Source organism: Pyxicephalus adspersus, chromosome 4, assembly GCF_032062135.1.
Source record: "Pyxicephalus adspersus chromosome 4, UCB_Pads_2.0, whole genome shotgun sequence".
Taxonomy (NCBI): Eukaryota; Metazoa; Chordata; class Amphibia; order Anura; family Pyxicephalidae; genus Pyxicephalus; species Pyxicephalus adspersus.
The window spans coordinates 125110481-125135670 of record NC_092861.1 but is presented as its reverse complement, the minus strand read 5'-3'; the positions used below and the strand labels follow the sequence as shown (position 1 = coordinate 125135670).

The following is a 25190-nucleotide window of genomic DNA, read 5'->3' as shown; positions in this document are numbered from 1 at the left end:
TTGGTTATTAAATGCTCACAATTTAGCAACCTTTCTGTGTGTTAGATAAATAGGGAAGTTGGGCTCCATGGGACTATTCTGAGCCAACCAAGGTTCTCAAAAAAACACTGAACCTGCTTGTTACCAGTAAGGCGGCACTGTATTGCATTGATTGTTTGTACAATATAATATATCTATGTATCTGTAGCTTCTAGTCATGTAAAAAGATGAATGTCATAATATTATAGGTGTAAGGCTATGCACACACGTTAGATTTTTTTAGGACCTTTCACGATCCTTTCTAACGACAAAAGACTGAAAGAGGCATGAATGAGTGCTGTACAAACGGCACCATTCTGCTCTATGAAGAGGTAAGGGGGAGAATGAGCGAGCTGCACCCTGCTGTGCTCTCCCCTTGCATTGTGGTCATTCATCTTTCATCGTTCGTGGATCTGCTGTGACCTCAGAAGACTGCTGTACACACGTCAGATTCTGGTCTGATACTAGCCGAGAATCAGGCGAGAGTCATCTGACCTGTGTATGTACCCTAAGATCCTGTTAGTGAAATGTGTTCTGTAGATGTAGGGCGGGGTTCAACCCGGAATTTTTTTTTATGTTGGGTGGGAAAAAATTGTAAGCGGGAGGCAGCCCCTGTATTGTGACTCAACTCATCAGTAACCATCCCAAAATAGTCGGGTGGTTACTGAGAAGTGCCGAGTGGTGCACCCAGCTAAAAGGGGCTGGGGAGAACACTGTAGGGAGAGGGGTAAGCATGTATATATGGCATGAGGAACACTGCCTGTCCTTTCTCCAATAAAAATCCTGCCTGCTCACAATTTGGGAATGCAGAATTATAGTTCCACTAGGATCCGCTACATGGTAATAGTACAACATTTTTTGTATGCATCACCCATGTTTTATTGTATATTTTAAAATTCAAACTGTTAAGTAATGTTGTGTATAAAGTGAATATAAACCGAAATGTAGTATTTCTGATGAAAATCAATGCTTATTGAAGGTTATTATCCTCTTCATCATCTCTCCTCATCACTTAAACTTTGCATTGCCATGTTAGCTGTTCCATGAAAATGTATACGATTAATATTAATAAAATGAAGTGTTCCTATAGGACACATTTCATTGTTTGATTACAAACTGGTTTGACGCCATCCATGTTCCATCTATGTGTGTTCCTTGTCATCGTCACTTTTCACTGATGTGTTTGGCACGGATAATAACTGCAGTTATGTGTTAGTAGAAATTCCTTCATTGCCTAGTGTTTAAGGAAAGTTAGGTCCCACGGAAGTTGTAAGTTAAACATCCAGTACATAACCCCAAGCACAGCTCTTCATGTACAATGTGTCCGATGCTAATCTGGGAACTGACGCCTTCCAAAATGTTATTTTTATAGATACATTTATAATTCATATTCCTTTGCAGTCTGAAGCAACATCCCCATTTTGAGCCTCATTTGTGATCCATTTTTATCCTGCTCATGTGTATGATGAATGAATTATGATAATAAATCATGACAATACATAAGAATTTGGTTTTTAAAGGGCAACTAACTTGTTGAATAAAGGGCCTATGTGTAGGGAGCATAGAAAAAGAAATACATTTTGTCCACAACTGCTCATATAGCAGATTTCAGTTGTTGTTTTCCTACCTTTAGAATACAAATAACATCTGGTCATGTAAAACTTTTGTTTTCCTATTACCTCTTTTCATATGTTAGATCACCTAACCAATTTGTCATGATATCCCTGCACATCACCATTACCTCTGGGAGAACATGGACATGCATTGGAGTCCATCACTCTGGGTGCACTACAATAAAGATTATGAATCTTTTACACATTTTGTTTTCTCTCTGAAAGATACCTTAATCAACTTATTTAGCACTCGTGTATTTTGAGTCTTCAACTAGCCATACATACAACTAGCCATACCCACAACTAGCCATACCCACAACTAGCCATACCCACAACTAGCCATACATACAACTAGCATGGTTTGAGCAGCAATTTTCATGCCCTGCATTTTTATGTTGAGATTTTCCTGAGACACACCTAAACTAATGATGAATGCTATGACTGTTCATATTGGAGCCATTGTTTTTTGTATATGAGGTAATTACAAGGCAAGTACATTTTCAAGCAAAGTGTTTTTATCCTTTGTGTTCCAAACCTGCTATGCTAAACTAGCCCACCTCCACCTGCAGATCTTTAGTGTATTGACCTAGTCTACAGTATTGTCCTTGAGTGAGGGTAAAGGATCAGTGCATATGATTTAAAAGTAGAATTAAACCCATGATTACTTCTTTATCCCCAGTCCATTGAAGGGCGCCTCCATCTTCCTGCTTTTTAATAATATAGGTGTAAGGCTGTGTACACAGGTTAGATTTTTTAGGACCTATCACAATCCTTTCTAATGACAAAAGACTGAAAGATGCATGAACAAGCAATGTACATACAGGGCCATTCTGCTCTATGGGGAGGAAAGGGGGGAGAACGAGCGAGCGGCACCCCATTGTTCTCTCTCCCCTTTACTTGCATTGTGGTCGTTCGTCTTTCGTAGTTCGTGGATCCACCATGATCCACCATAAAAGTTGAACTTTAGTTCCAGGTTAAGTTAAAATCTGGGCTTATTTGTATGATTTGATATATTTCTTACGTGAATCTCATGTAATTTGTTTAGTTATCCAAAATGATCCACCTCACTGTAGTTTTTTGCACATGCTGTTGTGATGGCGGTGTTACATTTACAAGCTAGTATCTGGGTTTTCTACAGTATCTTGGTAGTCTGATCTTTGTTATTTTAAATTTGCCTATATTTAGCTCTTTGTTACATTGTATATTGTATATTAACTGGTCTCATATCTTCATTCTTTCTTTTCCAGACAAAATAATGAAAAAAGCCCACCAAAGCTCTTGATAAGACTGGTTGGGGTATAAGCAACAGCTACGCTCATGTTTTCTCCCGATCAAGAAAACCATCCTGCTAAGGCACCTGTGAAGTATGGGGAGCTCATTGTACTGGGGTAAGTGCTGTGTTTTTCTTCCTTTATCTAGTAAGACTCATGATTGATATTTCTTTTGCCTTGTCCCCCAGGCAAGAATGGCCTGTATTGCTGATGTTGATATATTATTAGCATTATGATTATTATTATTATTAATATTATTACATACATACAACTAGCATGGTTTGAGCAGCAATTTTCATGCCCTGCATTTTTATGTTGAGATTTTCCTGAGACACACCTAAACTAATGATGAATGCTATGACTGTTCATATTGGAGCCATTGTTTTTTGTATATGAGGTAATTACAAGGCAAGTACATTTTCAAGCAAAGTGTTTTTATCCTTTGTGTTCCAAACCTGCTATGCTAAACTAGCCCACCTCCACCTGCAGATCTTTAGTGTATTGACCTAGTCTACAGTATTGTCCTTGAGTGAGGGTAAAGGATCAGTGCATATGATTTAAAAGTAGAATTAAACCCATGATTACTTCTTTATCCCCAGTCCATTGAAGGGCGCCTCCATCTTCCTGCTTTTTAATATAGGTGTAAGGCTGTGTACACAGGTTAGATTTTTTAGGACCTATCACAATCCTTTCTAATGACAAAAGACTGAAAGATGCATGAACAAGCAATGTACATACAGGGCCATTCTGCTCTATGGGGAGGAAAGGGGGGAGAACGAGCGAGCGGCACCCCATTGTTCTCTCTCCCCTTTACTTGCATTGTGGTCGTTCGTCTTTCGTAGTTCGTGGATCCACCATGATCCACCATAAAAGTTGAACTTTAGTTCCAGGTTAAGTTAAAATCTGGGCTTATTTGTATGATTTGATATATTTCTTACGTGAATCTCATGTAATTTGTTTAGTTATCCAAAATGATCCACCTCACTGTAGTTTTTTGCACATGCTGTTGTGATGGCGGTGTTACATTTACAAGCTAGTATCTGGGTTTTCTACAGTATCTTGGTAGTCTGATCTTTGTTATTTTAAATTTGCCTATATTTAGCTCTTTGTTACATTGTATATTGTATATTAACTGGTCTCATATCTTCATTCTTTCTTTTCCAGACAAAATAATGAAAAAAGCCCACCAAAGCTCTTGATAAGACTGGTTGGGGTATAAGCAACAGCTACGCTCATGTTTTCTCCCGATCAAGAAAACCATCCTGCTAAGGCACCTGTGAAGTATGGGGAGCTCATTGTACTGGGGTAAGTGCTGTGTTTTTCTTCCTTTATCTAGTAAGACTCATGATTGATATTTCTTTTGCCTTGTCCCCCAGGCAAGAATGGCCTGTATTGCTGATGTTGATATATTATTAGCATTATGATTATTATTATTATTAATATTATTATTAAATAAGATTTATATAGCACCAACATATACCTCAGCACTGTACATTAAATATGGGTTGCAAATGACAGACAGACCGTGACACAGGAGGAGGGGACCCTTTCCAGAAGAGAGTCCTCTTACAATCCAGGAGGTGGGGAAAGTATCACACAATAGGAAGGGCATATGAAATGGTGGGAAGTAGTTTAAGAGACCGAAAAAGACAGGTAGGCAAGGTTGAAAAGATGGGTTTTGAGTGCTCTTTTAAGTGAGCAGAAAGTAGAAGTAAGCCAAATAGGATGAGGAAGACTGTTCCAGGGAGTCGGGGCAGCTCTAGAAGACTTTTTCCAACTACGATGAAAGCCAATTTTTTTTACTGGTAACATCTGCTAGGGCTTGTGTACCCCAGACCCATTGAAGCATCTAATACATTATGCCTGCAGGGCGTGTGATCATTCATTGAAACATTGTAAGTATACATGGTAAAGCAATGTACAGGAGCTGCTACAGTGAGGTTAAGGTTGTTGCTTCCTCACACCACTGCCTTGGAAGGAGACACTACACAGGGTTTATCTCCAGCAAAACCAATAGAGTTCAGTACCACTTCAGTCTGCTATCAAATCTTAATAAAATGTCTTCTTATTTAAACTCTAGTTAACCCTCAGTTAGTAATCATCCCTAGTGAACTATTTCATCCCCTGTTTGTCCTTTGATTTACTGTGTCTTTTTGTGTCAATGTTTCTGTGTCATAAAGCAAGAAAATAAATGTAAAATCTTATATCATAAGTTATGACAAATGGCAGGTAGGTATAAGAACTAAAATGGTTAAAGGACACCGTGTACTTTCAGTACTTTCTGTGCAGTAAATCCTGTAGACTCTTGACTAGAACCCACTGCAGTTCTGTATTTAGAAACTAGAGAATGGGTATCTGTTTAATGTGGTCTTGTGGTGAATTTTTTACAACCTGAAACCAATTCCCTTTCCCTGAAGCCAGATACTTCTAAAAGAAATTCTGTTACAGGAAAGGCACAGGCTCTAATTTTGATAAAAGTACGGTATATTTGTTTTTTAATCCCTAATCCTGACCCCTGTACACACTGCATAAATTTTATTTTTGCATTCATTGGCCTTACCTAAATGCCAACCAGTGTGGTCATTTACATATTGATATATTTTAGAATCTATTCTAAGCTGCAAGAAGATTTTGTGTACCATAAGTAAGTCCGTGGTAAACTAGATTTAGATTTTCAGAAAAGTCCATTTTTGGGGGACTTAACACTTTAATAGATTACCTACTTCACAACACATAATTTCTTTCAGTATCTCCTGGGTTTATTTGTAAGTATAACCTCTTACCTCTGCTTGTTCTTTCCTTATACTTTGAAAGAGGTAATCACAAATCCACACCAGTATAAACATTGCTTTGTTTGAAAGCTTCAAGACTGGCGTTTGTTCTGTACAGTGTAGGAAAGAACACGTTTCCAGAACAGAACTGTGCATTCTGCTTTCCAGGCTGTGATGTCTGGAATCCTACAATCCTTCCCACATAACAGATTTACTAAAAATGTTCTAAAATTCTCTTTGTGCTTTTTTTGAACATTGAGGTCCACTAATATACATTATTCACAAATGTAAACAAATTTAAAATAGGATGACCTGTGCGTTACCCTAGATCCTTGTAATTGTGCCAGAAAACGCAATTGCATGTTTCATAAAACTGCCATATAAACTAGTGGCTTCAAATAAAAAAAAAAAAAAAAAGGTTAAAAAATGTGTGTGTGTGTATATGTATGTACGGTATGTATGTGTGTGTGTGTGTGTGTGTATATATATATATATATATATACTTGATCTGTAGTTCTCACTTTTTTCCTAACACTATCTGGCTTTGAAACTCTGCTCCCTTTTATAAATGCCCATCCACTTCCAGGTTAAATGAGTCCCAGCCTCACTCAACCTGGTAATTGGTGCACAGGCAGTCATGGTTAAAACCTCCATAGTTGTTTGGACTACAGAAAGTGTGATCATTACCCAGTCTGCCAGTGCTGGTGTTCACAGATTTCACTCAAAGGATTGGTCTGGTTCAAGAGTACGCTGCCTGGAATAAAATTTTGAGGTAGCAGGCTATAAAGAAAAATACTATGTGCAGAAAAGAGAAGGTGTTTATCTATTAACTTAAGAAATAGGCCTTAAAGTACACTTCTGTTCAAAAGTTTTTAAAGGATTAGAATTTCCTGTCAAGTTTATTTCTGTGCTGCCCTGGTAACCATATTTGATTGTACAGTATGTGATAGGAGATCGTAAATGTTTCTTAACCAGAAAGTGGAATTCTTCCAGTGGGTACAACTTTCTGAAGGTATTCTTACTTTAAACTTCTTATTTCCCATCTCTGTCCCTAAGTTTTAACATTTTTTCACCTACTCATCCAAAACAGGAAAGAGAGGAGGGAGCTAGGGATGCACTTAAATGTAATGCTTGTTTAGTTTAGTTAGTTTTTAAACTGACCAACTGAAAACTTTTTTAGAAGTGCAGTGGAGCCTGTTCTCCCAGGATCTTCTGCGTAGTGTGTTGAAGCTGGAGCAGCTTGATGGAGTTGAAACTTCAAAGGATTGATGTCTGTTTATATGGAACATTTGCACTTGTCGGCTCTCAGCCGAGGACTTCTGAAATAGATGGTTGTTGGACTGTGTTATATTAACCCCTTCAGTGATGCTGCACTCCTAAAATTGAATTAGTCTCTGTAGATCAAAGCATAGGATGTGACCAGATATAAATGCTGGGTGATATGATCTGGTGTTGGATGTTAAGCACACATTAGGTGTTGGATCCATTTATGCTTTTGAAGGGAGAATGCCACTTTGCCTCACATGACAATATCTGCTCCTCGCACTATTATGGGCTGCATGGTTGCTCAGTGGTTAGCACTGGCTTTTGTAGTGTTAGGTCCCAAGTTCAAATCTTGGCCAGGACACTATCTGCATGGAGTTTGCAGGTTCTCCCCATGTTTGTGTTGGTTTCCTCGGTGTACTTTGTTTTCCTCCTACATTCCAAAAACATGCAGTTAGGTTAAGTGGCTTCCCCTCCAAAGCTAACCTTAGACTTTTATAATGATATATGACTATGGTAGGGACTTTATTTTGTGAGAGACAGCTAGTGACATGACTATGGACTTTGTACAGCACTGCATAATATATCAGAGCTATATAAATACTGTGTAGTAATAATAATATTAGTAATAATAATAATATGTGTGGATCTGGCAGTAATTCACTCAAAACATAGCACTACTTTGCTTGTGTAGGGACCTCACCAGCAACTCTTGAAAAAACAACTATATATATATATATATAAGTTATGAGAGGAATAATGGACCCTGACCCAGAACATACACTCAGCTAATAAAGTCTATAAAGTGTAAAAGAATCTATAAAGTGTTGTCTCGCTCTTACTTCACATAGCCATAAAACAATACAATAGATGATTCACAAGCATATATGTACTGCTACAAAAATATTTACTTGGCAAGGAGTTTGTAATATGTTTCATTACAGTAGTTTGGAGACATGAGACCTGTTCTTGTTGATCTTCATAATCATGTGATCTAGAAGATGTTTTGTGCGGCTAATTAAGGGGAAGGTTTCTTCGCAATCCCTTATGTGTTTTTTTTGTTTTTTTAATAAATAATGACTCATTTTTTTTTTCATTTTTTTTTTTTTTTGATAACGGTGATAGTTTACCTAAACATTGAGCTGAGGTAGGGACTGTTGACAACAGACCGTGTCCTTCAAAGCCCTGCAAAAAAAAGGCGCTATACAAATCTCAAAGTAAACCACCATTCCCTGACCAAAGTGCATATGTACCCCAATACTATGGCTGCAGACCGCCATGATCTTCACATCCTGCTACCTAAAACTTTTCGTTGGTCATGCCTTCCTAGTTGAACATCTGTGTTGTCCTCCCAAATACAAAAGACATTCTGGAGGTGGCCCTAGCTCTGTGGAGGTCAACTGCACAGGTACTACCATTGGAAATAAGATTACCACAGTATTTTAACAATGCAGAGATTGTACACATCTGTGTTGGTGAGGGGTGTTAATCAGGAAGGATAACTGGAATTTATATATGTCCAAATATTCTTTAAATAGGATTCTATGCTTTGGGTTAGTTTCATTTTTCATTTTCTTTTTTTTTTGTGTCTACTTTTTTGAATTTCTAATTCAGAAACATTTTAATACATGCTTAAAAGTTTTCAGACTGCTATGCCTTAGCAAAAGAGACAGAGCAGCTTACTCTGCATTAGAAGAAATCTCAGGCTCAGCCATTTAATAAAGTCTTGTCTTGTGTGATGACTTTTTTTTAGCACTGTATGCGTGGATGGAAGATACAAACATAATTTAAACCTGTATGTATAGTAATGGATTTAAATAAAATATGTGCAAACCCAGTAAAAATTCTTTCATTTGGTTACTATGCTATGATTTGACTCTCGTTTCATTTAGAATTACAATTCTCCTTTTTTTTTTTTTTTCCAGGTACAATGGCTCTCTACCAAATGGAGACAGAGGAAGAAGGAAAAGCAGGTTTGCATTATTGAAAAGACTTAAAGCCAATGGGGTGAAGCCGAGTACTGTTCACATTGCCTGTACTCCTCAGGCAGCCAAGGTAAATCTTCACCTTATTTTTACACTTTAAGCTCAAGTCTTAAATTCGAGCTAAAGTCACACTTTGAAAATTTGTGATGAGGGAGGTGCGTATTGCAGAAAGAGACGGGGGAAGTCCCTTCTGCAGTAACTATTTATACCTGCCTTATCTCTGCCCAGCTGTCAGATGTTTTTTTGCCAGGTATACATAGTAATGTCAGCTTCCCTTTTGGGTGCCGACAGGGGATGAACTCCTGTGCGAATTTGTTATCCTGGCCCAGGGAATTAGGATGGCCAAAGATCTAGATACAGAAGGAAAGAATGGAGAAGATGGCAGCGTCTGTGATGGAATGGGGACAACTGAATATTGACAGGGTTTAGTTCTGCTTTGACATCTACCATGTGTAATAACAGAGCTATTTATTGTTTTTGAACCAAAGCAGTGATATTGTTTTTGTGTGTCTGCTGAATGCTTTCTTCTCCAATGAAGAAGCTAGATGCAAAAACACCGTCATCAATGTGTTTAATCCACTATTTTGAATATCTATTTTGTTCCTTTTTATCCAGTATTGGTCTTTTACCTTGGGGTTGGGTAAAGCCACATGATGAGAAACTGTTTATTTGTTTAATCTAGAATGTAGCGATCTATATCAACCAGACAGATCTTGAAACTTTTTGAAGAATGTATCATTAGTCACCTTTGTCAGTTAGCCATGTTCCTGACTTTTGTGGTTTATGTCAAACAATATCCTTGTTTATTAATGTGCAGTTTTGTTTTTTTTCAGGCAATAAGTAACAAGGACCAGCACAGTATATCCTACACATTGTCAAGGGCGCAGACGGTGGTAGTAGAATACACCCATGACAGTAACACTGATATGTTTCAGGTAAAGAACTTCAACATGGGTTTTCTGCATTGTTTATAAGGCTGTTGTCCCCAAGATTTTCTTTTAGTAGCCTGTTCTGATACTCTGAAAAGTCCCCATCATTGTTTGCAATATAATGAGCCAATTAAAAGACTTTATTATTCTTCCCTTTGAGTAAAGTGAGTGACATGGTGCCTTTGCTCAACTCTGTCACTCTTAACACACTAATAAATATGTTTGATTTAAAACATTTTGTAAATTGGCCTTTTGTTGTAATAGGTTGAGTACCCCTCGACTTTATCTTTGTAATATTTATTAGTCTTGTTGCTGCAGTGAATATTATTGCTATTCATAAATGTTCCACCCACCTACCACACACCTTGCCATTGGACCTGGTAGGGTGGCACATTGTAATGCTTACCTTTGTCAACAGGGCTCCCTGGAGAAGCCAGTCAAGCATATGTGGCTATTGAATCATTTACCACAGGGTGCTGGGTTGCTTTGGGTTACTAATAAGGTGTACATGGACAAATAAACTGCTTTAATCAAATAGATGAGATTCGCTCATGTATTTAGGAGCTGACAAATGCAGCCATTCTTACCAGATATGAATTCGAGAAATGATCGTCATGCATGTGGATAATTTTCTGAGTTTAAGAAAATGGCCATTAGTATCTTTACTCTCATTTTAGCTACAGTTTCCCACATCTCTAGTAAACGAATGAAACATCACAAGAAGTTTTCCTTTAGATCATCAGAAGAGATTTCATCTTCACAATACTCAGCCATGACAAGGTTCTCGTTGTCTTGACAAGTCATTCTCTGTATGTTGCTGTTTCTGTACAATGATTCCTATCTCTCTTCTAATGCATTTCTAGATTGGAAGGTCAACAGAAAGCCCTATTGATTTTGTGGTAACTGACACAGTTCCAGGAAGCCAGAGCAACTCGGATACACAGTCTGTGCAAAGCACCATCTCGAGATTCGCATGCAGAATTATCTGTGAAAGAAATCCTCCGTTTACTGCCAGAATATACGCTGCAGGCTTTGACTCTTCTAAGAATATCTTTCTTGGGGTAACTTTTTTTCTTTTAATATATTAAACGATTGCACCAACCCTTAATGTTAGGGTTGCCTCTTTCTCCATGGAGAGAATACATATATTTATACAATTTAAAAGTCAGCGTATACCCTAATAATAACCATAATTCGCAGAAAGGGTAGGGATATAGGTGCAGTTCGAAGGAATCAAAATTCAGCGCTACAATATGTATAGTGTTTGTGTATCTCAAAGCACTGTAATATGACCAAATATTTACAATCATAATATTCAAAGTGGGGTGAGCTTATCAGTGAGTGCATTGATTACCTGTCAAATGAGGAGTGCTTTTTTTCCCCTTTTCTAAAACTACTGTAAAAATGCCCCAAAATATAAGATTTGCAGCCTGATTACAACAGTGTCATGTTTTTGTCTGTTGTCACTGGCTACTATTCTGGGGGGAATGTTATTAATTAGATAAGCAAGAATACCTTGGTCACTATTCTCCCCTTCCACCACCACCGATCCTTTGCAGGTAGGCCAGCACTATTGCAATCATGATGCAGCTTGCTGAGCTTTCTCTCTCTCCACAGAATAATTAGAAATCTGTCATTAGCGTAACATGACGGTTACCATTACTGACCTCTTCAGCTAAAAATGCAGAAATATTTACACATACATACAACAAAAAAAGTTTCATAGTGTTTCAGGTCTGGATTGTAATGGCCTTCAGTAACAAGGAGAGTGGGCAAAAGTGGGTGTTAACTACAGTATTGACTTCTGTAGTTAAAATATTTAGTTTATTCCCTAATAAAAGAAGAGTTCTTCCCTATTTTTTTCTGTGCGGCATGTGATGTTCTGTAACCATGTGTGATTGTTCCTGGCTTCTTTCCTCCTAATAGGAAAAGGCTGCCAAATGGAAGACGATAGATGGGCAGATGGATGGGTTAACGACAAATGGAGTCCTTGTTATGCATCCACGCAAAGGATTCACTGAGGACTCAAAGCCAGGGGTGTGGAGAGAGATATCCGTATGCGGGAATGTGTTTAGCCTAAGAGAGACCCGCTCCGCTCAGCAGAGAGGAAAGATGGTATGTGCCACCCAGCAGCCTTTCTTCTGTCAGTTTAACTTCTAAGAGATTTTTTTACTTCCCAGAATCTACTTTATTCAGCCTATAAAATGCAATGTTTATTTGATTAAATAACTTCTTTTAAATTAAAGTCGGTTTTCTCATGCTCTAAATTTATTTATAGCATTTTTCAAGTGAATTTCATCTCGTCAATCTTAGAACATACTGTTTCTTCCATGGAACAAAATAAATGTTGGATGATGATGATTCATCTTAACATATTTTCCTTTATATAACTGGGCTGTTCTTTGACAGATTGAGTTGCAAAGGGCTGGCACGTGAAGTCACTGTGGAGTCATTGACATGTTGCAATTTATTTTTCTTTAAGTACTTGTTTTTTCTTACGTTTTGAGTTTTGTAGAATTTATTTTAGTTACATTCAGCAGCATTTTAATTGTGCTGGTTAGGATTGTAGCCTCTTGCATCATTAAGAGCCTTGCTATGCTTTGGGAGTTGTACTAGACTGCAGTAAGAAGAGGGGTTGACAAAAATTTCACATGTGTAGATTCAGAGCCATGCATATAACAAGCATGGGAACATACAGAAGGGTTTGCTAGCAGATTGTTAAAAATGCCAAAAAGGGTGCATAGTGACATCAGTGTTAATGTAATGTGTTTAGTTTAAGAAGGACTAAAGACTCCAATACTCACCTCAGCTGCAGCAAGAAATGTAAGCTCCTTTGCTGGCACTGACATCTTCCTTTGGGTTCTGCATCCATGCCAATCCTAATTGGGTAGCCTGATATCATGTAATTTCTGCACATGTGTGTGGGAGTTCATTTATTTAAGAATGCAGAAAAATGTACATTGAGGGGATCATTTTTGGAGTCCTATTGGGCTTTTTTCCCCTTACGTACTGTCCCTGACAGTGACAACAGTTTATTTAGAAAGGAAGTGAAGAAAAATCTACAGCAGAACTTTTATTTTTGGTGTGATAGCCCTAAAATGTTCAAGTTGTCATTGCTTTCTGTCGGGGAATAACCCCAGCAGCAACATAGACCACTTATTACATGTCAAATACTGCTCTGTTTCTTTAGAGAATAGTGAAAGCTTTAGTTTACTATATCATTTGCAACCCATTAATAATGTGGAAGGTTCTCCGTAAACCACTTCATCTTTTGGTCTTCTTGCAACTAACACACAGCTACAAACACATAGGAGGGAAACTTCCTTGTAGATGTCTGAGAATTGTTTGATGTATAGCGTTTCTGTATGTGTATTCTGTTTGGCTGAGGTTTTCTCATGAAATAGTTTTGATAAATATATGTTTGAGTGTTCTAGTTTTATATGTTTGATTGTTCTAGTTTGAACACGAATGACTGGAATCTTTACATTTTACAGGTGGAAAATGAAAGCAACGAGCTTCAGGATGGTTCCCTTATTGACCTGTGTGGAGCTACTTTATTATGGCGCACCGCTGAAGGGCTGGCCAGAACTCCAACTGTAAAACACTTGGAAGCACTGAGACAGGAGATCAATGCAGCAAGACCCCAGTGTCCTGTTGGCTTTAATACTCTGGCTTTTCCAAGCATGAAAAGAAAGGAAGTTGTTGATGAAAAACAGCCTTGGGTATATCTGAACTGTGGCCATGTGCACGGCTACCATAACTGGGGAAACAAAGAGGAGCGGGATGGAAAGGATCGGGAGTGTCCAATGTGTCGCTCTGTGGGCCCATATGTTCCACTATGGCTGGGTTGTGAAGCTGGATTTTATGTGGATGCAGGCCCTCCTACTCATGCCTTCAGCCCCTGTGGACACGTGTGCTCAGAAAAAACAACTGCCTACTGGTCTCAAATCCCACTTCCCCATGGTACTCATACTTTCCATGCAGCCTGTCCATTCTGCGCACACCAGCTTGCAGGGGAACAGGGGTATATCAGACTCATTTTCCAAGGACCTCTAGACTAGTGTTTCTCTTTTGGGGCTTGCATTGAACACATAAGCTAAGAAAGGTTTGGTTTGCTTCCCGCCGGCCGGTCTTCTCCAAGTCATCGAGACCTTTTTGGCAAGTTTGCATAATACAGAGGAAAAAAAAATGCTACAGAAGCTCCAAGTGTTGTGAAAAACAAGACACAGCGATATAACTATTTTTTTTTCTGTTTGCAAGCAGATGTTACAAAATGGGATTATGCAGATTTGATTTAAAATGCCTTCATTAATTTTTTCTGAATGACCCACCTCAGTATTAAATTATTTTGGAAAACTGGGGAGAATAGTCAGCTCAAACTACATTAGTTTACAGTTCAACACGCATTGTAAAATATAGCTTACAGCAGTTTTATATTTATCTTTAGTATGGAAAATGCCAATGACTTGATAGCGTTGTCCTATAAACCGACCCATGTACTTTGGAAGCTTAAAGTAGCGGGGACAATATCAGAAAACACCGATATGGACAATCTTTCCTTTTACCTGTTTATTTTAGCTATTTGATCATCAGATTAGCCCGTTCTATCACTGAATCATGTGACCAGTTAGGAAATCATAAATGGGGTCTGAGGGGTCTGTAAATATTCTGTTTCGATTACAATGTCCATGTTTAGTCTTAACAGGCGCTTATAATTTTTTTGCATACATTTCAGGGTTTTATTTATCTCATATTTTTATTTCTGAAGTCATTTTGCTAGTGACATGACCTATTTATCCTCTTTTGAGCCATTTTTTGGGTTTCATTAAATCACAAACAAAAAAAACATGTTCGAGCAGGTAAGATTAGAATGTTTTGTACAATTGTATTTTTCTCGGGGACGTTGCGTATTTTTTATTAGAGCCTACATCCATTGTGATAAACTGTAAATTTCCTGTTCCAGAAACAGTTGGTAGTTTAGTTTTTTGTTTTTGTTTTTTTTTTTCCTTTATCTTTTTTTTTTTCTATTTTTTTCCCTTGCATGTTTTTATGATTGTAGCATTGGCTTTAACACAGCTTGTCCTCAGCTGGGTAGGTGAAATACCTATGTTATAGGTGGAGTATTTTGTGGCTTTTTTAAACAGAGAAATACACATGGGCATCCTTTCTTTCTCGAGTTTCCTTTTGCACACACTCAGGAAAAAAAAACTACAAAGATAGCTAAAATTCTAGTTCTAATTTTTAGCCAATCGTTTTCTAAGAGCAAAACTGAACCCCTATGTGAAAAGTTCAGGTGGCATTATCAAACATGGACCTGAATAAAAGCATGAAGTGTTTTAAAGTGTACCTGTCACAGTCTGTGGCCTAAATATGGTAATTCGGACTTGTTTAGAATCCAGAAACCAGAATATCATTTCTTATCAATGCCTTGGTTGTGTTGGTGTTGAGCTGCATGTAATCCCTAGTGGGGCACATGGAAATATTTTGTGAATAAATCTTTGTGAGCATTCTTAAAATGCTTGCTAGGCCACAGTTTCTTTGTTCTATCTGTGCTAAAATGCCTGTCAGCTCTTTAATGCACCCTTCAGCTTACAGCAATCCTCATATAGCAGCTGTGAAAACAGCTGTATAGAAATCCACCTCACTTTCAGAAGTTTGTTGTCTTTATGCACAGATACAATCACATCATCTTTCCCTATCGGATTGGCTAATTTTATACTACTCAACAGCCAGTCATTTAGGCAGGTTCTGGCCTGCTTCAGGATCGAGCCATCTAGGTAGGCTCCTCGCAGCTGGTACCTTGCGGCTCTGTCACTCACCACAGTTGTGGTTCCTAATGAACAGCATCTGCAGAATTGACACTGGCAGCAGTGAGCAGTACTAGAATTCATTCTGTACGCTTCTGCCACCAGGAGAAGATACACAAAGGTAAATGCAGCACAACCTCATGGTCAGTGTAAACCGAGCCTCAATGTAATGAAGTGTTTTGAGGTTTTGCAGAAGACTTGATAACCCCTAATAGAAACAAGAGAACCCCTAAGAAACAATGAGGATTATATCCTGTTTTTAAACAATACATTTCATATTGCTGTCAGAAATATCATTGTTGGTGCATAATAGTTTCTGTTTTCAGTATCTGAAGTCTTTTTGGCTAAAGTCTCTTTCCAGCTATTTGCATTAGACGACTCTGGTCTTTTAAAATTAATACAAGGTCTCACTGAATAAACAGGGGTTCGTTGTTGACATTACCATCATATTGTGCTTGCAGTGATTAAAAAGCTGTACTACGGCTGAGCTTTCTCATGTTTCAGCCTAGGTCAGCCTACCCAGAACATTATGGGTGTTCTACCTCAATGAAGACTGCATAGTGTCGCTTTAACATAGACTTGCAGTGAGATCAGTGAATCAGAAAGACATAAAGCTGTGCATTACAACAATGTCTAGATGTGTAATGATCACTAAATGCTGCCTCCATACTTATCTAGAATGGTTTGTTAAAACAAGGTTTTTTAATACATTAGCACATGTGTAAGTGCCCCCCAAAAGGAGATGTGGGTTTTTTTTATTTCTTGATTACCTCTGGAGCTAAAACATTTTCTTTTTGAATACTGGGATGCCAGGTTACCCACGCTGGTGAATGCATTATCCCTCTCGCTCCTCTCTAGTAGAGATGGTGCTGCCTTTATTTGTCAGTTTTCACAAGCTATCAACAAGCATGCAGGCAGTGCTAAGCTCTCTTATTGGAAAGTCTAGCATGCATTCAGACTGAATGTCGTGGATGCACTTGATAAAGGGCTTTGTTTTAATTCAATATGAAATATTAGTTTTAGACATTAAAAGTTAATAAGAAGGACTTAGACATTATACTTTGACACTAAACTCCAGGCAAACAACATGGATGAATTGCATGTATCTAAGCTGGTTTACTTTCCAAAGGATTAGTATTTTTGGTCAGTTAGTTCTGAGATTTGCAAAGCCCTGTCTGGCAGGAGTCCTTCGCTACAGCCTCTGACTGGTCAGCAAAAGGAGAAACTACAGACTGATGAGCTTACCTTTGTGGTCAGCATGTTCCTTAGTACATATACACTGCTCTACATCTGATTGGATGCTTATGCTTCCCCTCCTTTTCAAAGTCTGAGTTCTGCTGTACAGAGGATTGGAGGAGGGTGATACCGGATCAAATTTGGGTGCTTACACTGCCTGCAGTTAAAGAGATGATGTATTAATAAATACAGAGCTGCAATAATGTGTCTTTAGAACTGCCTGGAGGTCAGCTGTACATTATTATTGTTATTATTATTATTACTATTATTAATTAATAGGATTTATATAGCGCCAACATATTACGCAGCGCTGTACATTAAATAGGGTTAGCAAATTACAGAAAAGGGAGAGGACCCTGGCCCAATCTAGAAGCTGGGTGTGAAAGCCTTTGTTTTTTATTTTAAACCCGGATGCAGTTAAGATTCAAACTATAGCCAGAAACTGTAAGAAGCTATAAAATCTCCCATTGTAAAGGGTTTTTTAGTCCTTGAAGTAATGGATTTATGGAAGGCCTTCAGATAAAGGATCAATCATTGTTTGCACATTTGTTGTCCTGTAAATAGAAAACAATTTTAATCAGGAGAAACGCCAATCACTGCTCTTGGCACACATTAAAGGAATTAGTAGCACTGTCCTCGATGTTGATGAAAATGTCAACTTACTCCTGCCTTTCTTTATGATTAACTCACCATGCAGAATATCCACCTCTGCTGCAGACGTGACTGGTACACTTTATGATTGCTTCCTGCACCCAATAGCTGCTTTGTGTTAACATGTAAATAACCTGCAAATGATTTTTATATATACAGTATGTAAAGAGTCCATTCTGTAAAATGTTAGATTATTTGGTTTACAGCATAATTTATTCACTTTTTAAAGGAGTCCTAGCTTACAGTCGTGTTTGGGAGAAGTACTAGCAGAGATTTTAAAGCGTTTATTCATATTTTTTTTGTTTTTGGGGTGGGAGCGGTATGGGGTGGATAAGTGGGGTTTGGGGAGGGACTTTATTTTACAAAAACCCTATTTGAAGGATAAAAAAAAAAGAAAATTGTCTACTATGCATTTAACTTACGGCATAAAAGATTGTGATTGTAGTTGTCAACTCATTTTCTCTTGCTTTTTGTGTAAGCTGTGGCGACTTTTTTGGAGATGTATGTTAAATTATGCAATTTCTGGTCAGCATTTAGTATGCCTTTTTGTTTCTGGTTTACACCTGCAACCTGTACATTGGTGAATGTGTATCCACATTGCGAGAGATATCAGGAATATCTTCTGTATTAGGTGGAACATTTTGATTTCAAGCATTTATAAAGCATTCCTTCTATAAAGAGATAAAAAAAACTCTGTTTTAGAGCTAAGCCATAATTGGTGCCCTTTGTGCAGACAAGCATACTATGTATGGAGCCTACATTGAAAATATCTATAAATGGGGCCATTACTGAGAAATCCTAAGTATATTTGCATATTAAATGAATTATGTGAAACTTGACATTCTCATATAAGCGTCCACTTTTATTAAAGGTTTACATATGCTCTCTGTTAGTGATTCGTATTGATAACACAAATTCACCACGCTGATGGTTACTTGATCTTATTTCTGCAGGAGCAGGAATGGCCTTTGATCTACTGCAGTGGTGCCCAACCTTTTTTCATCTGGGGGCTGCTGTTGACATTGAGATACAACTTGTGGGCCACAATGCTAACAAACATTAAAGATGTATGTTTAAAACTAGAATGTTTTTCATTTAAAATTAAATGAAATTGAAATGTTTCCAGTTAACGTAACGTAAATAATACGTACCAAATAAAAAAAAAAAAATGACAAATCAAGATTTTCTGCACTCACCATTTGATGATTATTTTATTATTGCAACATTTTATTAATGAAAGATACAAAATGAAAGCTATCATACAGTGCAGGCCATTTCTGTACCAAAGAGCAGAAACCATACAATGCTTCCTGTCAGTTATGGGGACACTAACCTTTGTACCCCAAAATCCCAGCAATGGATATTTCCAGAGAAATGCAATTTGTGTGACAGCCAAGGGGGACATGTTCTTACTACTATATCATCAAGTCCCTACATCCCCCTGTTCCTGAGAAATTAGGGTTCATTGGAGATAGGTGGCCAGCTATATGTGACAGGGTAGCATGGTATGGCAGGTGTAGTTTTCCACATCTTGTGATGGATCTGTAGTGATTAAATTTTAGGGGGAGTTAACCACAAGAAGTTACATTTCCATTTGAAGTTACATTTCCATTTTCTTTTAGAGAAATTTGGGTTCATAGTATGAGGAAAGCTATGTGTGACAAGGTAGCGTAATATGATGGGTATACCATTGTAATGGGGAAGTGGAGGACAAAAGGGGTTTTCTACTTGCTCCCACATTTCCATTTGCCAACATCCCTCTGTTCTAGAGAAACTGGGGTTCACACAAGGTAAGTGGCCAGTTTTGTGTAACAGGCACCCCACAGGCTGCTCAGTCTCTCGCACCGTAGAGTCTGCAGATTTGTGAGTGATACTGAGTGTTTACCCCTAGGCTGGGTTCTGTGGCATGAGGAAGGGGTAACTGCACTGCAACCTCACTGCCACTGCTTAAAGTTTTGTGAACAAGCAAGTATGTATTGCTTGTTCACAGCTAAGAGCAAATTGACAGTACCCTAATGTTCATTGCCAAGAAAGTGGCCCCTTAGGGGGTCCCTCACATGCAAACTCAATTTGGGGGACCCAGGTCTTGGAATTGCCCCCCGTCCCTTCATGAGAAAATATCCCTGATTGTTGTTAGGACTTTATGCTTCTGGCCCCGTATCTGGCAATTTATGTTTGGGGGCTCCCCTCTGTACCCTGAAAGTTTCATGTTTCTATGACAATCGGTGTGGGATATTTTAAGGTTTATACATAGGGTTAATGACAGCTGATTTCTGAGGTCCATAGTACACACCCAATCTTAGGGAGCTCACACTCCTGGTAGCACAATCTCATAGAGAACATAGGAGATGTGCGGGCCCCATCCTCCGCAAGACAACAAGCAGAGAGGGTACGAGGAGAGGGACAGATATGGCAGCTCTGCGGGCCGTAGGTTGGGCACCCTTGATCTACTGCAGCTGATCATTGGTCTTGCAGTGTATGGGAATCAGTGTGACTTGGCTACCTGAGGGACGGAGACTTGCAGCCAGTTTTATCATAGGGTTTAGCTTTTCAGCCTTTAATGGTTGCATTTAGAATCAGTAGCTAGTCATACATTTACATTTTTTTTCCACTAATCATGACAATCTTGGATAGAAAAAAAATCCAGAAGTCAAAAATGTACGATGTCTACCATCAATGGCATTAAAGGTGCAGAGAAAATACTAACCTGCTTTTATGTAGATAATGCCCTACTGGTCATTAAATAACATACCATTTAGTACACATCTATAGAGTACTGGGGATACTGAAAAATTATGATTAAATTATATCTAAGCCCAAAAACAAAATGTAACACACTGTAGCTTAACAAGTTGTATAGGTGTGTGTATGGTATTCTTTCAGGTAACACACTTGCTGTCCTAGGTTGGCAACGTTTTCTCCCCCTGGGTGCCTGTAAAGGGAGCATTGGTTGCCACCCAGACTGGATATCAAACATGGTCCTTGATAGGATGCTTTCCTTACATCACTTTAGGTGAACTTTACAAACAAGTTACACAGAATGTCAGGGTGCCTGTACCAGATCAGATGTTTAACTAAAACTTAAAGGTGTTGGGTTTGCCACTTATGGCAGCACAGCTACCTAGATTGCACTGTTTAAAAGCTTGCATTCCTTAAATGCATTTACACAGTTTGCAATAGATCCCTATTTAATGTACAGCGCTATGTAATATGTTGGCGCTTTAAAAATCCTGGTACAGCAGAATGTGTAAATACCTAATGGTCCCAGTTAGTTCAGTGTGTACTTGTCAGACAACTCCACTCCAGTTGCCACATTCATTGATTGATTAAAATGCTTACAAATGCTTTTGTTTCTTTCCTATTTCAGATGACTCTGCATGCATGATCTATGATTTAATACATATGTCCATAATGTGATTATTAGCCGAGCTTAGCAGATTTTGGGAAGGACTACAGATGCGATCTTGCAGACATTTTGCATTTATCAACTTACAGCCAGCCACACATTTGTGGTCCTGTATTTTATCTTTCATGATCTAGCAACATCTGTACAGAATTGTTAAGATGAACAATACTCAGCTGGGTGAATTCTATATTGCTTGTGGGTACCGAACACTCATCATGATCTGTCATTTCAGTATAATTGTCTTCTGAATGAACAATTATTTGATGTTCTGCAGGTAATTCATTTGAACTTTTATTCCTGTTCCAGTGACTAATCAAAATTTTGGATTTCCCTCTATTTCCGTCATAGTCATTAAAGTTTTCTCAGAAAAGATAAAAAAGTGAGAAACTTTACATACATATATCATACAGTGTCATCAAATGCCTAAAAATTGCTATAAATGCAGTTTTAGAGCCTTACTGTATCTTTCAAAAGAAATTAAGGGGTCTTGGAAACAATATGGTATTTGTATTCCAAATTAGTCTAAAGTGCTTTTTAACCATTTAAAAAAAATTGGCAAGCATCTGGAAAGCCTCTTATTCCATAACCTTATAGCTGAATCATTAAAGGACCAACCTAAGATGCAGCATGGAGTTTGTGTGGTGACAGAATCACAACCACGCTGCTGGTAAATACCTATTTTTATAGCATTTTAAACACTCCTTTTAGTTTCAGTGTCAGGCCTTTGCAATTATTTTTATGTTTAAAAACGTTAACTGTGGTACCACTTACTTCATCATTCCTCTAAACTTCTCCTAAATGGGTCTTTTGGCTTGATTTAATTTAAGCATCTACATAGCTTTTTTCTAAGAATTTTGTACAGAGCAAAACTGAAAATGGTAAAGGAGGAATAACACCCATTAACATGTCGGGGGGCCCTTTTTGTTCTGAAACTTGTCAGAGTTTTTGTACAGTATAGCAAAGATGAAAAAAAAGTGAGGTCTGAAAAAAGTGCGTTTCTGACTCGGCTGAAACATAAACTGGAGTAGATGGTTTTGCTAAACAGTTTGCATTCCCATGCCCTAATGACACAATAAGGAGCATATGTCTAAAAGTAGACTGCCCCCCACTTTGTGGGATTTCCTCCTAATACCTCTTACATCTGTGGATCAGAAAGTAAAGATACATTTCCTTATTGGTACACAGAGACTGATGAATAAATTGGCAGGCATTTAAGCCTTAATTCCACCTTGACTGAATCCAAAACAAAAATTAAAGTTTTGGCTATACATGCAAATTATTCTGCACTTTTTACTCACAGCAGACCACACCTCACACATATACAAAGTAACATTGCTGTAAGGGCTAGGTCATGCTCAATGATATTTCATATCCCATGACCATAAAGTCAATATAGAATTAAAGAACAGGGTGAACAAGTATTTGTTTGACTTTCATTAAACATATCTCAGGAATTCAGGAAGCAAGTTCCCAGCAGTTTCTCTATCTATAATTTCTAGACGATGGAGATGGGAGCTGGTGGTACATATTCATGCTTTGTTTGGATATGTTCTGTATCACTATAAGATCAATGCTACATTATACATACAGCTGGGTGTTTTTGTTGAGATAATTGACCCATTTAGTGATGTCTGACTTTATAGAAGTGTGTAGTGCTAGTGAAAGATCCTTGTGGTGTTGTTATTATGGAGTTAGATAACAGCCCTTATAAAAAAATGAATCAGTAAAACTTTTAACAATATTCTTCTTTGGATGGTTTATTTTCTTCTATTTAGATGATAAAATGTGCAGTGATGTCATGTTGTCCTTAATGAAGACTGGCTTTCTTGGTTGGCATCCTACGTCAGGACAGCAAATTCACAACTTGTTTTTCTTGTTTTTGTTTTTAGTATGAATTTGGTCTTGATTACACCAAGTCTATTCTTGGTAAATAATGAGCTAAGCCAGGTAATAGCTGTACAGGATGCTTCCCCTTGATCACACAGAACGTTGGTTCGAGACCACACACAGGTGTTACAGAATTGGTAGGAAATATTTTCTATTGTTTAGTTTGAGTTCCCTGGGATTTATAGACAAAATCTAGCTGCTGAAGCTCCTAGTTTGGTTTTATATTTTGGACAGAATACAAAGATCTGGTGGGATCAAAATGAAGAATGCTAGGATGCAGGCATATGGTAGAAATAGTGTAAAATTTAAAGGTTTTTGGAAGAGATTGAGCAACTTGAGTTGTTGTGAAACAAAAAAAGGTTAGCTCATGAGCAGAAAAAAAATGTTGAAGGATAGGATGCATCGTTCAAGAAAATGGGCCTATGGAACTGGACCCCTTTTAGTGCTAAACAGCAGATAACAGATAGCACACTTGCAAAGTTTGAAGTCTACTATTGTAATGGCTAGTACCTGAAAATCAGTAGGGAACAGATATTATATTATCATGTATTTAGATAGCTTAGGTAACATAGATAAGATACAGTATACCCTCAATTGATTGAGGTGGCCTCCCCCTCTTTAGAACAAAAAGCAAAAAGGAGAAAAGTAGATATTCCCTAAAGTCCAAGGCTACGTAGACACGTCAGATGAATCTGGCGTGTGTACAGTGTTTGTCCCATATTTCCTTTGGGAAGAGTATAGGAAGGAGAGGGGTTTGTTTGAGGGCCAATAGATGTTTATGTATCAAGGTGGTCTAGTTTTTATTCATTTATAGTTACCGTAAGTTTTTACCGGTACAAAATACACAGTGAAACAAATTTATAAATCAAACTTGTACAACAAGCCATTTGTACAGAAATCAAATATCCATATTTAGTGAATTAAAGATGGTCAAAAATAGTAAGGAAGTATGGTCTTTCTAAACAGTCACTCCTAATTGTTTTTTTTCGAGAAATTTAGTACACATAGGGTCTCTAGTCCTTTTGCGTTTTGCCTCCTTGGCTTCCTCAGGGGTACTTGGGGAGAATGATATATACACTATATAATGAGCAAAATAAACAATTGTGAAAACATCCATAAAATAGGTCAAATACAAAACCAAAACCAACTTTTTGGATTTCTCAGAACGACTAGTGGTTGAAGAATTTTGAATCTTCAGCAGGTAAAGTGATGATAAAATCTAACAAGTTCCAAGTTAAGTAAGCTGACAGACATGTTCTTCACCAGAGCCTCCAAATTGCGAGGATATATTTAGGCTTCTGAGCTTTCCCAAGCAACATCAACTAGATCCAGAAATGGATAATCAGAATGTACAGTTGGATCAGAAAAATTCTAAAAACAAGTTTTTGATCTCTATAAGCAAGACTAGGACCAAGCTGAAGACAGGACTCCTATCAAATGGCTGATCTAGACAAAAGCGAGTGTGCAGGTGCTGATGACGTGGGGGCAGTAAGTGCCAACAGCCAAAATCCAAGGGTTGTTTGTAATAAAAATGGTAGATATGGAGATCCAGCACTACAGTAATATTGCTTTACTACTTAAGCTTGGAATCTCTATTAATCCAACTCCATAGACTGCATAAGAACAAGAGATCATGCAAAATTCTTTACAATTAATCACACAGCACTTATGATGTAATACCCGATATTAGAGATTCCCGTATTTCTACTATGGTCTTTTTATGTACGAATGATGAGATCATCCTGATGAATTGTGAAGATACTCCAGCTGCTCTCAATGGAGCATTCATAGCGCTCAGCCCCAGCTGCTCACTGTTTCCAATGGTATTCCCTGCTTCATTTTTAACTGGTGCTGAGTATTTACAGAACCCAACTGTTCTGAATGGGTATTCAAAATGCACAAGGCATGCCAATGATATCTTCTTCTAAAGAAAAACAGGCTAATGGGAAACAGGATATTGTTTTAGGATAAAGGGCTGGTGGAATCACTAAAAAGAATTGCTAAACAGAGTTACCCCATATTAATAATATACAGTCCTTGGGTTTGAAACTCAGATGAAGTGTTGAGTCTGTGCCCTGCTCCCCTAGTACATCATAGATTATACATATAGGAGATTAGAGGAAGCTCTTATTGCAGCGTGGGAACAAAATCTTAATCCCCGGTGGAAGATGAACCATCACCACCACCATTTTTCGTATGGCACAGATACTGTATGTTTACACACATGTCATTTTCACATTAAACGCAGATGTTAGTGTGATAGTGTTACTATTGTCATGATGATATGTTATGACTGGTTTTAAGATTTAGTATACGAGTAAAGTATGTGTAAAACTTAAAGTTTACCTTTTTT

At 37.9% G+C, this 25190-nt stretch overlaps 1 protein-coding gene across 1 annotated transcript; it reads left to right on the top strand.

Annotated features, from left to right (window-relative positions):
- Positions 1-3192: 3192 nt before the first annotated feature.
- Positions 3193-18726, top strand: PELI1 (pellino E3 ubiquitin protein ligase 1). Its single transcript, XM_072409555.1, has 6 exons — positions 3193-4207; positions 8862-8991; positions 9755-9856; positions 10714-10911; positions 11777-11965; positions 13345-18726. Exons 1-6 carry the CDS (start codon positions 4137-4139, stop codon positions 13909-13911), a joined length of 1257 nt encoding a protein of 418 aa, XP_072265656.1. The 5' UTR covers positions 3193-4136; the 3' UTR covers positions 13912-18726.
- Positions 18727-25190: the final 6464 nt, after the last annotated feature.

Excerpts from the sequence above, each read along its gene's own strand:
- PELI1 (XM_072409555.1), top strand. The coding sequence starts at position 4,137 with ATGTTTTCTCCCGATCAAGAAAACCATCCTGCTAAGGCACCTGTGAAG. Across the intron at positions 4,208-8,861 it reads GGGGAGCTCATTGTACTGGG|GTACAATGGCTCTCTACCAA; the intron begins GTAAGTGCTGTG and ends TTTTTTTTCCAG. Across the intron at positions 10,912-11,776 it reads CTAAGAATATCTTTCTTGGG|GAAAAGGCTGCCAAATGGAA; the intron begins GTAACTTTTTTT and ends TCCTCCTAATAG.